The 16,791-nt window shown below is 55.1% G+C and overlaps 1 protein-coding gene across 3 annotated transcripts in view; it reads left to right on the top strand.

Moving 5' to 3' along the window:
* The window catches only part of Btbd9 (BTB domain containing 9), a 389,852-nt gene extending 373,061 nt beyond the window's left edge, over positions 1-16,791 (top strand). For all 3 annotated transcript variants that reach the window (XM_010638852.3, XM_010638853.3, XM_010638854.3), the window contains 2 exons: positions 2,135-2,213; positions 15,015-16,791. In XM_010638852.3, coding sequence (XP_010637154.1) covers positions 2,135-2,213; positions 15,015-15,212 — 277 coding nt within the window. In that variant the 3' untranslated portion in view covers positions 15,213-16,791. The remainder of the gene's footprint in view (positions 1-2,134; positions 2,214-15,014) is intronic.

Raw genomic sequence — 16,791 nt, 5'->3', positions numbered from 1 at the left:
CGGTGGAGACCTTGAGCTTTGAGGTCACATAGGATTAGCGATGTGGCTCGGTCTAGAGTTGCTGCCGCATTGGGCAGCGTTCACAGTCACTTTGCTGGCCACGGGTGTGCACCTATAGTCCCACCACTCAGGAGGCTGAGATGGGGATTCTTGACCCAGCCTTTTGAGACCAACTTGGGTAACATGGGGAAAATCCAACTCCAAGAAAGGGAGGAAGTGAGGGAGATGGGGAGAGAAAGGCAAAGGGAAGGAATGTCATTTTGAAGAAGTTGGGGGAAATGGAATCTGGGTGTTGGGAGAGAGATGCTCGGTACCTCATCTTAGCCAGCTTCCGTTCCTACTGATACTTGGCTGTTAGGATTAGTATCTAGTTCTACTGAAAATGAGATCATATATTCAACTCTCAGGCTGTGTTAGTGCAAATGAACTCTAATGTGATTAGATATTAACGCAGTATAATGGAGGATTGGTATTAAATTGAGACCTTCTGATCTTATTACTTCACCGATGTTCCCTCCCGCTCAGGCTGCTACCCTGCCCAGAGCCCTTCGGCTGTGGAGGAACCTGGTCCAGGGGAGAGTGGAGAGGCGGGCAGCAAGGGAGCGAGTGGCAGAGGCCGGTTGGCCCAGCCTCCCTCCAGTACTGCCTTGGAAGGAATGGGGCGGCCTGTGGCGTGACCCCGGCCCCTGGCTTCCTTGTGGGGAGCCTGACCTTCAGTCCAGAATCACCAGAGGTCTGACAGGCACAGGGCCAGGAAGTTAGGAGCAGGAACTTCATTTTCTACTCCGGCCTCCGTCCACCCCAAGCCTTTCTGTGCAGCTGTGACTTGAACCCGGGAGCTGTCCCTGGCTGTTAGGACTTTGTTGTCTTTCCCTTTCCTGGAGGGCTGGGTTACAAAGTAGGCAGCGGACCAAGCTTCAGTGCATGCTGTGGCTTCCTTAGGATTCTGATGCCCCCGAGGCTTCCCTTGTGGTCTGTTGAGGGAAGGACGGTTAGGGGAAGTGACACCAGTCCTGGCCAGCCGCCCTGGGCCACAGGCTGCGTCCCATCTGCGGGCCGCCAGGGAGAGCTGGGTGTCAGGGTGAAGACCCCCTACTGAGAAGCGGCACAAGTGCGAGCTCAGGACGGCTGGGGGCATCACCTTCATGTATGAATGATGGCATTTTTACAAAGGCTGATTTTTTTTCTGATTCTGCTTTCAGAAAACTGCTTTCTGAGGCACAGCCTTTGCACACAGGCTGGTAACGACTTTTTAATGACCTTAAGAGGCCTGGTGTCCAGGCAGCAGTGAATCAATCTCAGTGGGAGGTTCATGGGGAGAGAGAAGATGGAACACCTGAAACCAGAGGGAGAAAACAAACTGCAAATACATATATTTTCTTTGCTAGCATTACTTGGTAATTAGACAATTACAGGAAACAGCTTCGCAGCAGCTGGCATTTCCACTGTGTGAGCGGAGGAGGGATGGTAACAACTGTGAACCCCTCACATTTATTACAGAAAATATTACTGGAGTTTGCAGTCGTGGGTGTGCGCGCTCCTCAGCAGGGGCAGCCGCCGCCTTCGAAGTGAGCTGGTCCTGCCCGGGCTCATCACAAGGAATGGCCTTCAGGACAGAGAGGCGCTTCTGAGACCACCCAGGGATGGGCCAGTGCTGAGTTTGGGGGCCTGGGGAGAAGCTGCCTGCTCCCAGTGCTGGCCCGGCCCCACCCTGCCCAGTGCCAGCCCCTCCCTACTCCAAAATTCCTTTGCCCAGAGCGGTTGCCCCCACCAGCAGTCTCTCCCCTCCGCCCCATCCCTGGTCTGTTTGAGGGAAGAGAAAATATGTTTTATGCATTGTTCCCACCTTGGCCTCACACTTGCCACGATGCACAGGTTTTCTACACTTGTGCTCAGTTTTAAACAGCCTCGTGAGAATCCTGAGTCACATTCACTGACATAGGGCCTTCTTTGAGGAGATTCGGGCTCTGGATGGGACCCTATTTCCTGTGCCCCTTCTGCCCCACATGAGGTGGTGGCCTGGCTGCACGCACAGGTCTCTGGCGTGGTCCCTCCTGGGTGGACACAACACACAACTCCGTGAGCCACACCTCACTGGATGATGGCACCACCTAATCTGCATTTCCTCTCCCAGGTCCTGGCAGTCGGTGACTTTTGAGAGACAGCCTGCCTCCTTCATCCGAATTGTTGGAACACACAACACAGCAAACGAGGTAAGGGCCTCTTCTCACGAGAAGCGCCATGCTAGTCAGAGATGTCCTGGTAAGTGCAGTCCGACTTAAGTGAAACTGTTGTCTCTGCCTGCTAATAGCTCGTCCCGACAGCTGGGTGCAGGAGAGGCCCTGCTCTCACCCGGCAGGGCCATCGTTATGGTGTCTGGGTGTCTCTTCACGGCAGATGAAAGCCAGCACCCACTGCCTCTGCGCTCTCCCTGGAATCCACACCCCCAAGGCCTCGCCTCAGAGTCCTCAGTCCTGGTGACAGTGGTTTATGTGGGGTCTGGTGGATGCCGAGCAGCTGACTTGGCATGTGTCACACACTCTCTTGCCTTTGTCACCAGCCCGTATGCTGTACCTCTCTGAAAGACCTTTCGTTAGGGACAGGGCCAGTAAGGTGGAAGTTCAAGAGGGAAACCAGGAGAAGCGTAAACACTACCCTCGGTGCGCTTTCGCCCTTCGGCGGCCTCCCGGGTTTACACAGGTCTGAGGAGGGCAGGCGCCTCACTACCTGCCCCATGGAGACAGCACGGGTGCTGGAGGTCAGGTCGGGGACGGCGTTCCGGGCACTACCCGGCTGGCCGGCCTGTGAGGATGTCCCCATCCCGAGGTGGCACAAGGGTAAATAGCAAATAAAAGAATGAGGCTGTGGAAAAAAGGAGAAAGCTTGTTTGGTGGCTGCTTTGTTTCCATCTCCTGCCTGCCCCTCATGTTATGGAGCTCGCCTCCCACTCGTGTGCTGTGTCCGTGGAATTGGAATTTTCCCAGAGCACATCAGGGTGTGTCTGTACTTCAAAAAGACACTTAAAAAAGTGAAAATATTGTGATAATTTAGATCCATTTTGCCTTTTTATTTATTTAGACTAAAAATGATTCACACCCACAGTGTGTTTCTTGTAGAGAAGCTCATAAATAAAAATGTGAACTTCTTGTCTTACCTCTTCATTTCAGAACAAACCTGAACATTGTAAAAGTAAACAAAGTGATGTTTTAAAACAAAATCCAAGAATTCTAAACATCGGGTTATAAAGATCACATTTTTTTCTTTTTGTGTATTCATACATACAACAAAAGTAAATTTGAATCTGTATTTTAATATATATTTGATCTCAACCCATAATTTAAAAATTTTGCCAATAAATTCTAGTTTTTATTACCACTTCTACTATGTTAATTGAGTATATGGTACTTACTAATACTGAAAAAAGTTTAAATTTATCTTTATAAGTAGTAAAATATTTTTTATTTGAAGTCCTTATTTCTAATACAGTGCTTGCCCCCAGAACAAAAATTAGTCTTTTGCTTTAACATCTAACTGGAGCTCTGAAATTATGCATTACAACAGAAAGGATTCTCAAGCTGAAACAGTCCTGAGATGCCACCTGAGAGTCTGGTCAGCATCTCTTCCAGACTGACCCTCAGCCCCACCCCTCTGTGGCCTAAGGAAGGGAAAAGAGCCTTGCATTTGACCTCACGGCTATTTTGGTTGAAGAGTGGCTCCCCATTGAAGAGCTGTGAGGTTGGCAGTGAAGATGTCCCTTCTGTGGCATTTCCGCAGAGACTGTGTGCCGGCCCCAGCCCCTGGGGTGGAGACCAGGCCTCCAGTTTGCATGGCCTGGCCCGATGGTCACTAGTTAACTGGGACCTGCTTCATTTGGCCAATGCGTAACTGGTTAGCTGCCTTACCGGATCAGTTATTGGTGAGGAAAATAAAGCCCCACCATGTTGTTACCAGCTGCCAAACATCTTAAATCATAAAATAAACCATGATCAGGGCCTTAGACAAGATCCATAAACTGCAGCACCCTCAGGGCAGAGAAGGTGTAGCCTGGCCTGGGGCACGGCTGGGGATGAGCATGCAGCACAATCCTGATCTCTAGTCCCTTGGGAGCCAAGAAATAGGGTTAGGGCCCCCACCTCTTTCCCACTGGGGAGGGTGGCCCAGGTCTGTCCCCGCTGGCCGGGCAGTGACTGCCTTGCTCAGCCTGCAGACACCACTGGCGGGAACTTGGCTCAGCCACAGAGAAAGGAGCCCGTCTGTGCTCACATGGACTAAATCAGTGCAGGTGACGGCGGCCAGAGGGCTTCAGTCCTGCATCAGAGGTCGTAGACATGCAGTCCTGAGCAGTGGGCTTGGTTTTAACAGGAGCTAGGACTCATTAAACCCAGAGATTGTGCTAATTCCAGAGTGTGGATGGAATTGGGTTTTAGCACAGGAAGGTGAGGCTGATTGTGTTTGTGGAGGAAGAGAAACACAGCCCTGCCACCCAGGATGGCCTGCTTCTGCTGTGCTGCTGCAGCCTGAGAGCTGGGCCGGGCCGGGCAGGGTGTGGGCGCGCATGTGTGCAGAGGACATGGTGTCCGACTGTTTCGGCAAAAGCTGGAAAGCACCCTGGATGGTGTGCCGAGCTGCACACTGCACTGACCTCCAGACGTCTGGCTGCTGTTGGGGGAGCAGAGGGCTCACTCGCGAGCCATGTCAGGTTGGGACGCCGGCCCACATGGCCTCTTGGGTCGCCTGGTACCTGGTGGTGATGCCCTCTTCCTTGCCCTGGAGGCTTGGCTCAGATTTCGTGATCACCTGTTTGGCCACGCTTCTGGGTCCTGTGGCACCGGCCCTCTCCTGGGAGTTGTGTGTCTGCTGCTGGCACCTGTCTCTCATCTTCTGTGAGCACTGCAGCAATAAATTTGTTTGATTTTTCTAGCTTGCACTTATGACTTCTATCAGTAAACTCCCCTAGTGCCTACAGGAGTCCTACACGCTCCTCCATTTCCTCCTGTGACCTCCTGCTTCTTGTCCTTGCGCTGCCCTTGTCGCTCACCTCCCCTCCTTAGACACACTCCTTCATGGCCCACCCGCCCTCCGGCTCCCTCCTGGCCCTGGGTGGCTGCTCCTCCTTTACCCTTCAAGCTCCCCAGCCCTTCACCCTCCCCCTCGGTGGCAGACCCATGTCTGCCTGCCCTCCCTGCACGTGTTCTCGTTCCTCTGATTCTGCCCCTTGGCTCCATCCTTAGCCCCTCTGTGGTCTCTGTAGCCAACTCGGTAAGCTTGTGTTTGTCCACATGCCCTGTTGACGGTGGGGAGAGGCCCCTGGTCTGAGCCTCTCCTGGGTGAACAGAGGACTCAGCTTTCAACCCCTGAACCCGCTGCAGAGCCCTGCTGGTTCTGCCAGGTGTTTAGGATCTCATCAGCCCCTTCCTTTTCATTTGATTAATTATCTTGGCACAGCGACAAAGGTGCACACCTAGTCCATGTGCCTGTGAAAATGAGTCCATGGGATTGAAAGGAGTTGAAGTCATGTCTTTTTATGATAAAAGTTATGGTTTTGAGAGAAAGTTTTGGAATGGTTTCTTCATAGGCAGGGAGCTCAGGGTCCAAGAAGCTCTGAGGATTAAGCAGGCGGGGCAAACTCTGATGCGTAGGAAGACAGGGTTCCTGCCCACAAGGACCTCGCATGCTGCTTTGCCAGGTCCATAGAGAAACAGAGGTTGGTGTCGTCAGCTGGAGGCAGCCTGGGGTTCTGCTGTGCTTATGGAATTTATGTGGCAGGCAAGAAGTCGAGTCACACGTGTCTCTGTACCTTCAGCCCACCGTGTTGTCCGGCACAGATAGCATAGAGACCTGTGAGCCGAACGAATGAAGCCCTGTCCTTCTCCAGTGGTCAAATAGAGGAAGAAAGGAAAAGGGACTTTGAATTACAGAGAGAACACAGCGCCCCGACAGTTTCCACAGTCGCGGTGATGGTTTCCCCAGCCCAGAAACTTGTGTAAATGGAAAAGCACGCACCCCCAACATTAAGCAGCTCCTCAGCTAGGAGCCTTGCTATGAAAACAGTGGTGCTCAGGGACGGTGACAGGGGCCAGTGTTATCTGCGTGCTGCCTGGGCTGGGTCCCCTTCCCAGCCCTTGGTTCTCATCGTGTGTGGAGACTACTGTCGCCCATGTTTGGAGGGTGGCAGTGTGGAGCTGTCTTCCAGTGCCTCTGGTGTGTGTGTGGCGGAGCCGGGCGTGTGTGCCGTGTCTCACAGTGAGCGAGCATGTCCAGCTGTGCCATGCTCAGAAGAGCCCCTGGTCGGGGTGTGACCCACGCTGTACCCCCAGCACTGCCCGTGGCAGACCTCGGGCACCCGGGTCGCCTGCCCCAGAAGAGGGGGCAGACAGCATCCCACAGGGACCGCTGTCCACGTGGACGACCTCAGAGCGAGCTGAAGGACACTGGGGTTACTCGTGGTGAGCTCAGAAATGGGGGAGCCTGCACAGGAGCTAAAGCTGCTAAGGGGAGAGGTGAGGGGCAAAGGTTGTTTCAGCTGGAATCATGGTTTCCTCTGCGTGCGGAGGTTTGGCTGACGCTCGTGGAGGGCCTCTGCTTCTGGACCGGGGTGTGTCTCTGTGCTGTTCCCTGAGTGATTATTCTGTCTCTTGTCTTTTAGTGTATAGTTTTAACAGTACAAGGTTTGGTTTTAAGCAAAAGAAAGTATTAAGAAATGCTGACCAATGTGTACAGGGTCATCTGCCACTGAGCAGCACAGCCAGGATTTGAACCCAGGCAGGCTGGCTTGTAACATCCAGAAAAGCCTAGTTGATCTTAAGGTGCAGAAATGAGCCTCGTGCTGCCCTGGCCTGATTGACTGAGTCAGATGTTGACAAGTGGGCTCACTTTGTGCCCTGCCCTCAATAGATCTAGGGGAGAAACTGAGGCAGGGCCCTTCCTTACCAGGACTACAGCAACCTTCCTGGCTGACAGACATAGACCCCATGAAGAGCACCTTAACTCTGCGAGACACCTCAAATGCTGGCTGCCTGGATGGCAGGGACAGAAGTGGTGGTGACGCCCTGAGGAGGGTGGATCGAGACCCTGGCCCTGGGGATTGGTAGACATAGTGAGGTCGTGTTGAGGGCAGTGTTAGGGGCTGGGGCTGCAGGTCACGCTGCATGCCCGCCCGCCTGCCGTGCTGCGAATAGAAATGGGCCTGCAGCATTGTGTGGGAGGGTCCGCGAGAGCCGGCACCAGCAGGACAGCAAGTCTGCAAGTGGCCACTTGAGCTGCCTCCAGGACCACTCAGCTCAGAGCCTGGAGTGAGGCAGAATTTATTTACAGGCTTCTGTCAGGCCAGTGAGTGGCTCTGGGCTCCCAGTGCCATCCTAGTTCCCATAGCAACATGTGGCTCTAGTGGAAAAAAAAAAAAAAAACCCAAATCAGGAAGCAGACTCTGAAAACGCTAAATGAATGCTCCTTCCTGGCCTGGTGATAATTATTTCCCAGACCTCCTCCTAGGCCTGGCCGCCCCTCCCTGGCTCCCCGGGGACTTCCACCAGGGTCATCTGTGTAGGCCGATGAGGAGTCCAGATCGGTGCATGGTGGCTCCCAAGGCAGAATCCCCAGCGGAGCGGCAGCAGGGATGAGGCGGCCACAGCAGCGGCAGAGCCACAGAGAGGCTTGGAGCAGACAGAAAAGCAAGCGACACCCTGCAGAGTCCCTGGTCTGTAGGGAGAGGCTGTGATGGCTTTCAGACTCTGGCTGCCCCGCAGAGAACCTGGCCCTTCCTGGATTTCGCGTCCCACTGGAAAGGGATGCGCGCAACAGGACCTGCTCCGGACAGAAGTAGCCCAGCACAGCCAGGTTCTGAAAGGCAAAGTCGATGCCCTGGGTGGCCAAGGTGCTGGAACAGAGAGGGTGTGGCACCGGGTCAGCAGGGGCCAGGCACGAGGACACGGCCCTGGGTAGAGGACCCCTAGGAGTTGGCGTAATAGTGCGAAGCACAGGGCTCTGGCACCTTTGGGTCCCAGAGCGTGGCACACAGTTGCCTCTCTAGAAGTCGGAGCAGGCCAGAGCTTGAATTCACTGAATTCTCAGTGAAACTGGCTCCTGGGGCTCACTGAGGACATCCAGAGAGGGAGCAGAGCAAAGGGAGGGACCAGCCGGGCATGGGAAAGTCTAGAGCTTTCAGCTGCGGGAAAATGTAGGGCCGGGAGGTGCAGTGGAAGGTGAGTGATCCAGAGAGACCGTGGATGGGAGGGTTACACATGCAGAAGACCGTCAAGGCCAGGGCGGGCCCCAGAAAAGCTGACTGGAGAAGAAAAGTGGAAGGATCTAGAAGGAGCTTTGAGAAACGGCTGCTGCAGGCGGGGAGGGAGCTGGGCCAAGGCAGAGTAGAAAGGAGGGGCCTCTTACCCACCTTCTCACCAGCTGGCGACCCCAGGTCGCTTTACTGTCCTGCCTCACTTTACCTCCCTGTCTTTTAGAAGGAGATAGATCTCAAAGGTGCCTTCCTAGGGAGATAGGAAAGTATTTCACTTGTTGCATAATTATGAAAAGAGACTTGTAGCACTGGCAACTGAATATAGAGCTTCTTGCATGCTAGACATGCAAGACCTTTGCAGGGGCATCTTTATGAAAGATTTTATTTGAAAAAGCAGAAAAGTGACACAACATTGAGCTCGTGTCATGATTTCAGACACCGCACAATCCTACCGTTGTGTTAGAGCAGCAAGAATTCTGCATCCTCAGCCACCTGAGGAAAGGGCCATGTGCATGGGAATGCAGGTACCCGAGAGCCACTACACCAAGGGACTGATGGAGACGCTTGGCTCATGAGGATGTCAGGTCCTCACCTGTCCCCGCTCACTCGTCCAGCAGGTGGGACTGAGGCCCAAAGTAGCAGCTCGACTGACTACCAGCCGGCGCGGTGGGGAGTGGCCGCAGCCAGGCATTCTCAGTGCCTCATCACTGAGGCCGAATCTGCAGGTGGGGCCTTCTGCCAGCCTGGAAACCTGGGAGCAGAGCACTTCCCTTTTTTGTTTTGCAGTGTTTTATTACTATTTTTTTAATAACTAAGAAATACCTCTATCATTTTGTGGCCAGACTGAGACAAGAGTGACTCCCTGGAGCCCTGGATTGTGCACACACAGAGATAATGGCAGCCAGGCGTGCCAGGGCTGCTTGGAGCCAGGCCCGCTCTTCCAGAACCTGTCAGCCAGCTTTCTGTGGGTGTGGGGAAAGTGAGGTTCAAAAAGTGTTGCCGTAGATGAGCACTGTTACCCAGAAACAGGGAACAGACTTCCACTCCCACTAGGGATAAAATGTCTGGCTATCCCATCACCCCGAGCTACACGGAAAAGTTGTAGCTCCAGTTTGGAAATGTCTCCCTGTGAAATGGTTTCTTAACAGTGTGTTGGGCTGTTCAGATGTACAGATAAAATCAAGGCTTATAAAAAGGAATGTTGTGGTAGAAGTACTTAAGTCTTCCTTTTTAAAGGGACCAAAATAAAACTGCTGTCTGTACTTGGACTGTTCACTGCTCTGAGAGGAGCAGGAGAGGTCGGTGGCTGCCGTCAGGGCGCTGGTTACTGGGCTGAGCACTGGGTGATGTCACCCCGGCCTGCGGAAGGGAAAATCTTCGGGGGACATCAGAGCTGTGGCCTTGTGTCTTTCTTACCGGCAGCCATCCAGGGGTGGGCATCTATTTTATCAAGATACATCACCTTGTAGGTTTTAGTTGGAAGCTTGGATTAGAAATCGTATTTGTATTGGTTGGCACGAGAGTGATCTGTGGAAATTACTCAGGAGAAACCAGGAAAGCACAGTAGAATCATTGATCAACATGTATTGAATTTTCCCAACTTCTGCAACAGTTCCTGGTGCACCCTCAGGCCAGCTTGGGAAAATTATCAGGGGCATGTGCGTCTACAAACTTTGAAGATGTGTCAGGCAAACAGTGCTTGCGGAGTCCCACTAATGAAAGGCAGCAGACAGCAGCCAGCAGAGGAATCAGCCTGACGGCCAGGAAAGGGCTGGGGCTCTTGTGTAATCCTGTCCAGGGTCCACAGAGCAAAGAGCGCCCCAGACTATTTCAGACATGTCGGAATTAAGCTCCCAGAGAGCGAGGCACAGTGATGATAAACAGCAGCCACAGAAAAGGACGACTGGGTTGTGACGAAGGCTGTGTCAGATTCATACACACAACTACCTTGCAAATTAGCCTGTGCGCCTCCAGGGACAGATCCAGAGGCCACTGAAGATGGTTCACGAAGGTGCCCCTTTGTGAGCGCGGCAATCAAACAGGCTAATGGGACGCATGATTGCCGGGAAGGACGGGAGAGTGATGCGGCCGCTGCAGGAATGGCTTTGCATAAATCAGAAGTGCGCCTCTGCCCTGTACGCCTCATCCACGCCTGCTCACACCCTCCCCTAGGAGTGTTACAGTCTGGGGAGGGTTCGGGGGACTGGTGGGACAGGCAGGGGCACGTTTTCAGGCCACTCTCCCGTAGTGGTGACAGCCTGTCCCACCTCCTGCATTTCCTGCATTTCTGTGAGAGGCCGCAGCAGCCCCAGCACAGCTCCTGCTGGAGGCCCATTTGTGGGTCTGAAGGAGCTCAGGCACTGTGCTGCTTGTTAGCATCTGTGGTGTCAGCTGGCTGGGCGCCGTCAGGGTGCCGGCTCACACCGTGGTCATGTGTGGCTCGAGGCTGATGGGCTTGATTATCTGCTGAGGTGACAGAGCCAGGCGCACTGTTCAGAGGTGCTGGAGTTGCAGCCAGACCTCCACCTGGAAGTCTGTCCTTTGTCCCCTCTGTCAGACAGGCCACTTCTTTCCCGCATGTCTTCCTCCCTCCCCTCTAGCCCTGACTCCCGTCCAGGCAGAAAGACCCCCTGACTTGTGCTGGTCGTGCAGTAGAAGGCTTCACAAGGCAGGTGCAAAGGTCCAGGCCCAGGAGCTGCCCAGCCAAGACTCAGTGCCAGCTTCCCGCTTGCTCTCTGCAGGAAAGTGAACTCGCCCTGCACAGGTGCCCTGACCTGGCTGTGCCCACCTGAGAGGCCCTGACGATGGCAGGGCCATTGAGGACACCTAAGGCCCCGTGGACCCTTGAGTGTCGCTTTGAGCAAGATGTGGTGGCTCTGCTGGAGTCTGGGAGCTGATGGCATCACTGCCCTGTCCCTTCCGGCATCACCAAGACACTTTTCTTTCCATTATGAGTCTGTTGTCAAATTCTGTGGGGTTTTTTTCCCTTTAAAAATTACCGCTTCTCTGGCCAGGGATTTAGCTTAGTGGTGCCGCTGCCTGCCTCACAAGCACAAGGTCCTGAGTCCAAGCCCAGGTACAAAAAAAATTACTCCTTCTCCTTGATTGTAAACTGTTTTTCCTCAAGGGGTTCAAGATTTAAAGGTTTCTCATCTACTGTTTCACATTGAATTTGTCACCACAAACATGTTTCATAAGGGTCATTAAGAGCTATCCGTTCTCAATAGGCTGCTGTCCTCTGGGCCGTGCCCTACTCCACGCCCACGCCTCCTGCAGTCCTTTCTCTGGCAGGGCTTGGCGCAGGACCCCACAGCTGACTCACTCCCCACTGCTCCCGGCACCCTGCTGGGCCGCCTTGGCCTCCCTGGCTGCTTGCTCGCCCACTGGTGCCTGCCAGCCTCTGGGACCTGGCCCGGGAGCCCTGCGTTGGTGCACTGAGGTGCATCTGCCTTCTGCGCTTCGCAGCCAAGCCACCCGCTGTCACCCGCTGGGTTCTCCTGCCCTCGGGCTCCCTGGCCCGCTTGCTCTAAGGCTGCTGCCTGCTCAGCCGCTCCTGCACACCTGGTCTCGTGGCTCCCGTCTGCACAGCTTTTTCACCTGAAACCTTTACCACACCATTGTGACTTCCTAAAATGAGTTGTTTCCTGTGTGTTGCCTTTGAACCCAGCAGAGCCTGCACAGCTGGGTGGAGGTGCTCAGGGAGTCGTGCCCCTTATGAAGCCGGTGGGGATTTGCGGTCACAGACTGAAGTTTGCCTGCAACACTGTCCCTCCTGTCGGGCAGCTGTCTGGGCCACAGGGGAGCTCGGTCAGGCGGGGTGGCCTAGGGCTGTGAAGGGCTCCCCAGCTCCCCTTAATCACGTGGCAGAGCATGTTGGAGCTGTGTGGTGCCCAGGAGGAGGCGGGAGCAGTCTCTGTAAGGAAACAACCAACTAGTTGAAGGTTGGCTGTCGGTATTGCGAGGCGTGTTGGCAGTGAGTGCTGTGAGCTGCACTGTTACTTTTTTCAACAGGTTGGTTGGTCAGTGGCACAACACAGTTGTGCGGTTAACACCACCTAAGTTAGGCAGGAGGCAGGTTCAAGTGGGACATGCGGTGACAGCGGGACAGGGCAGTGAGCGCCTCCTACACACTCGATTCCTGGGTGTTTCTCAGATGGTGGTGAGCAGAATCCCTGACCCTGGGCAGCAGCAGCCGGGCCTCTCCTTGGAGAAGCCTTTAGCACAAGCCCAGCAGAGATCTTTTCGACCTTACTTCTCAGTGCAGGGATTTTATTGATTTGTTTGTCCTTGGGCAAGGCCCTGAGCAGGAGAGCGGAGGATAAAACTTGGGGCCTTGTGTGCCAGAGCCGTAGCCAGAGGCAGGAGGCACCAGAAGGCTCACAGGGTGGCCAGGGAAGCTGACCTGGAAATTCGCGGGGGTGTAGAGAATTGGCAGGGGCGGAAGGGGCGAGGAGCTAGCGACAGAGAGGGCGTGCCAGGGGAGAGGCCGTGCGCAGCAGTGCGGGGGCGTGGGGGGCCGAGGGGGTGACTCGGTGCTGGGCAGGGAGGGGGCAGAGCCGCCCCAGTGTGGGATGGCAATGCTCCGCAGAGCTTGGGCTGCTCCTGCCGCTGCAGAAGCTTACAGAACACGGGGCTCATGGAGAAGGGCAGGTCAGCAGTTGCTACTGAGGCCCCTGAGTGGGGCCCACGTGGTTTTCGGGTCTCTGGCATGGGCCCTGGACAGGTGCGTGCCTGCAGATGGGCCCATGCAAAGGGGATAGGAAGATTACTCAGAGGCAGGGAGGGACGGAGGAAAGGGAAGGCAGGAGGCCTCGGGCCGTGGCGGGATTGGGCAGCAGAGGGGCAGCTGTGTCACAGGACGCCCACGGCCAGACTTCACCATGTGGCCCACCTTTGAGGAGGAGAATGAGCTCATTCTAAGAGAACACAGCTGCCGCCCCAAATGGAAAGGACGAACTAGGAAGACACATGGGCTCAGTTCATCCTCATATTAGAGTTTGAAGTGTGAAATTTGAAACAGTGGTCGATAAATGAATTGAAATGGGAATGTGGAAAAAATAGTGATGCAGGAAGGTAAGCACAGAATTTATATTTTCAACATAATTCCCTGGCTGATATTACATTTATCTTCTCCTCTGTGAACTCGATTCTGTAGAAGGATGTGTGCGTGCTGCAGAGCGCAGCTCCCCTGGGAGGGAGCGGGTCCCTGGACCCCCCCAGCCCCCACGGCCACAGCCCTGCCACGCCAGGCACTGTGCCCTCACCCTGCACCCCACCAGGCCTCACCCGGGACAGACTCTCGGCCTCGAGCAAATCCAGGGAGAAGTAGCGTGCGTCCCTCCATGGCCTGAGGTCACGTGTGTGAGCCCAGGCCCGCCAGCCTTCCAGGTGTCTCCGGCCGCCTGTGTTTGCACCCGGGCCGAGGACAGCTTTGGGAGTGGCATCGTCCCCACCACTGCCAGGCCTCCCCGGTGCCTCTCTCACACCTCTCTGGGCCATAGCTCTGCGTAGACTGCACTCAGAGGCGCCTCCCCGAGGGCTCTGCTGTGTTCCTCTTCTTCCCAGGACACCCACCCCCCGCGTCCTCTCTGCCCCTCTCCCCAGGGCTTGGACTCTCCGGGCGCTGCAAAACCTCAGCCCGCACACACTGTGTGCACAGAAGTGTAAGCCTCCGAGCACTGTAGGTTGAGACACAGATAAACTGTTTCGTCATGAGCTTAAATACAATTACTTTTATAAATATGAGGTAGAAAGTAAACGCAAGATGGAAGATGAGGACATATTAGGAGTGTTTGATGAAGTGATTTGATAAAATAGATTTGAAGAAGCTTATTGCAGAAAGCGCAAAATCTGATATTATGGAAGTTTTATCCCTGAGATTTTAGCCAGTGAATCTTGAAAATGTTTTTGCAGTTCTAGAAAAATTCCAGGTACATGTAAAAACTTTGTGTCAATCCCATGTCACTTCCGTGTTCTGAATTAAGAGGTCTGACTCAGGTCAGGGTCCCCTGTGGGTCCCAAGATACCCCAGGCGGCTGCCGCCCCCGCCTGTCACCTGTCCACCTTCCTACGAGAGGGTGGCCGCCTCCCTGCTCTGTGCTCCCACAGGCCGTGTGCTGAGTGCTGAGCCCAGCGCTGTGCCCTTCTGTAGGCAGCTGGCACAGCGCTGACTCTTCCAGTGGCACTGCCTGGCAGGTAGACGAGCTTTTCCTGGCTCTGGAGGGTGGCACTCCCCTCAGGCAGGTGGCCAGCCTCTTGGGGTGAAGATGTTTGGCCCAGACTGGTCCACCTAGTAAGGTGGAGGTCAGGACACAGCTCTATGCCCGGCCCCAGCAGGGTGAGGGGAAATTGTGCCTCAGGGCGGAGTTGGGGTCACCAAGGGTCCTTCCTGGGGTCCCACCCTGCTGGCTGCTTCCCAAAACAGCGTATTGCCATGGAGTTCCCATCCCATCCCGTTCACCCACGGGAAGCATACAGTTTAGTGGCTTTGAGCGCAGCTCATTACCACAGCCCACCTTCTTTGAACTTGAAGTTAACTGATTAAGACAGAAAGGGCCATGGGACCAAAGTCACCCAACAGAGCCATCGCGTGAGAACACTAGGAAGCCGTGCTGTGGCACCTGACCGTTCAAAGCATGTTTACAACCTTCTGGCTACTGCCAGAGGTGTGGGAGTGGGGTGGACAGTGGGGGGGTCCCCAACTTCTGTGTGGCTCCGGGCAGCTCTGCCAGTCCCAGGCTGGCCTGTCGCTCACCCATCTTCTCCTTCCCGCTCCCAGGTGTTCCACTGTGTCCACTTTGAGTGTCCAGAGCAGCAGAGCATCCAGAAGGAGGAAAACGGCGAGGAACTGGGGACAGGGGACGCCAGCCCAGCCACTCAGCAGATCGACCCTCTCGCCCTGCGGGCACCAGGCGCCAGACCACTGCCCCCCAGCCCCGGCCCCAGCACGTGCTCACCCAGCCGGCAGCACCAATAAAGGAAGCGGTAGAGGGGGTCTGTCTTACTTTTCTTATTGCTGAGACAAAATACCCGACGCCCAAGGTTAGAGGAAAGGTTTACTGTAGCTCGCGGTTTGTAGAGGCTCAGACCATAGCTGGCTGACTTCATGGCAGAGGGGCATTGCAGAGTTCATGCTGGGCAGAGGGCAGCAAAGAAGGCAGTAAGTAGTGATGCAGCAAGTAAGGACCCCAGCCCTCTTTCTGCCCCTTATGCTCCATCCAGGCCGCACACCCATCACCCCAGCATCACACAGCCTAGATTCAGCCACCTCTGAAAAGCCCCCCAAGAGCACACGAGGCTTTGAGGGTCGTCTAGACACAGCCACAACAGGGTCTGGCCGGGTGGCGCAGAAGGTGACAGGAATGTGCTCTCCCTGGCAGGGACCTTTGTGGGTTGCCTGGTTCCCTTTCTGGGAGCAGACCTGGCTGCGAAGTGGGTTTTCTCCCAGGGACGGAGAGGGCTGCATTGTTCCCATTTGTCCAAATCAAGCTGGGAGAAGGCGGCTCTCCAGGCTTCATCGAGTGTCCCATTAAACCCTGCCTCTCTAATCCACCCAGCCAGGAGCAGAGGGAAGTCGCAGGCTGCCCTGCAGTACAGAAGCCGTGCACTCTGGAGCGGAAGCGAACGCACCAGGCCTTTATTACCTGCAGGCACCCTGTGGGAAGTGGGTTTCCATAGTGTTTACTTTTATGGAACACATCGCCTGGCAACGGAATGATTTTTTTATTTCTTTTAGTTATTCTCCATTTGCTGAATCATAGGTGTTCCAGATCTTTTCGAAATAGTCCAGCAGCAAATCGCTTGCTCTAATCCCTTCCAAAGCTGTCATTTCCCTTGCTTGGTGCAGAACATTTCAGCGGGGCTAGGCGCAGGCACAGCTCATCCGGGCACCTGGTTTGACGGGCAATCCTCCAAGAAGTTCAAGGAAATGCACGATGAGCACATCAGTCTGCGGGCCCCGGAGTCAATAATGGCACAGATTGCTGTTACTAATCTGCTGCCCAGAAATGCACCCGGCCTGTGCACTTGGAGGCTGAGGAGGAAACAGCTATAGGCAGCCTCTAATTACTGCCCAGAACAGGCTCCGACCGCCAAGCCTGGGCCGTCCTGCGGCTCCCTTTGGTACAGCGGAGGATGCAGCCCCGCCGCCCTCACATCAGGAGCGGGATGTGCAGGGTGACGGCCCTGGGGCCCGAGACGCAGGTGACTCCAGTTGGAAATGCAGCCCTGAGAAGCTGGCCTCCGGTCCCCTCCGGAAGGAGCTCCGTGGCTACTGCAGCTCAGGCTGGCCCTTGTCACTTGCTGGTGACTTCCCACCCCTGCTGCTGACCTCCCCGGGTCCCCGCTCAGGAGCGGGGGTTCCTTCCCGTGTCTGAAAAACAACTTGGGTGGTTGGGGTGTAGAAGGGGCAAAAGGGCCTGCAGTTGGGTCCTCACCTCGGTCCGAGGGAGTCTACCACTGCCGTGGCAGTGGCATCGCTGCCCGCTGCGGAAGCAGAGGCCACGGCGGGAGAGAAGGTCCTGGGGCAGAAGCGCGGCCGGCGTCCTGGGTGAGCG

The sequence above is a fragment of the Fukomys damarensis genome, unplaced genomic scaffold, assembly GCF_012274545.1.
Source record: "Fukomys damarensis isolate Sample0158 unplaced genomic scaffold, DMR_v1.0_HiC HiC_scaffold_20, whole genome shotgun sequence".
In the NCBI taxonomy this organism is placed as follows: Eukaryota; Metazoa; Chordata; class Mammalia; order Rodentia; family Bathyergidae; genus Fukomys; species Fukomys damarensis.
Note: the sequence above shows the minus strand (reverse complement) of the source record. Positions and strands in the feature narration are given on the sequence as shown.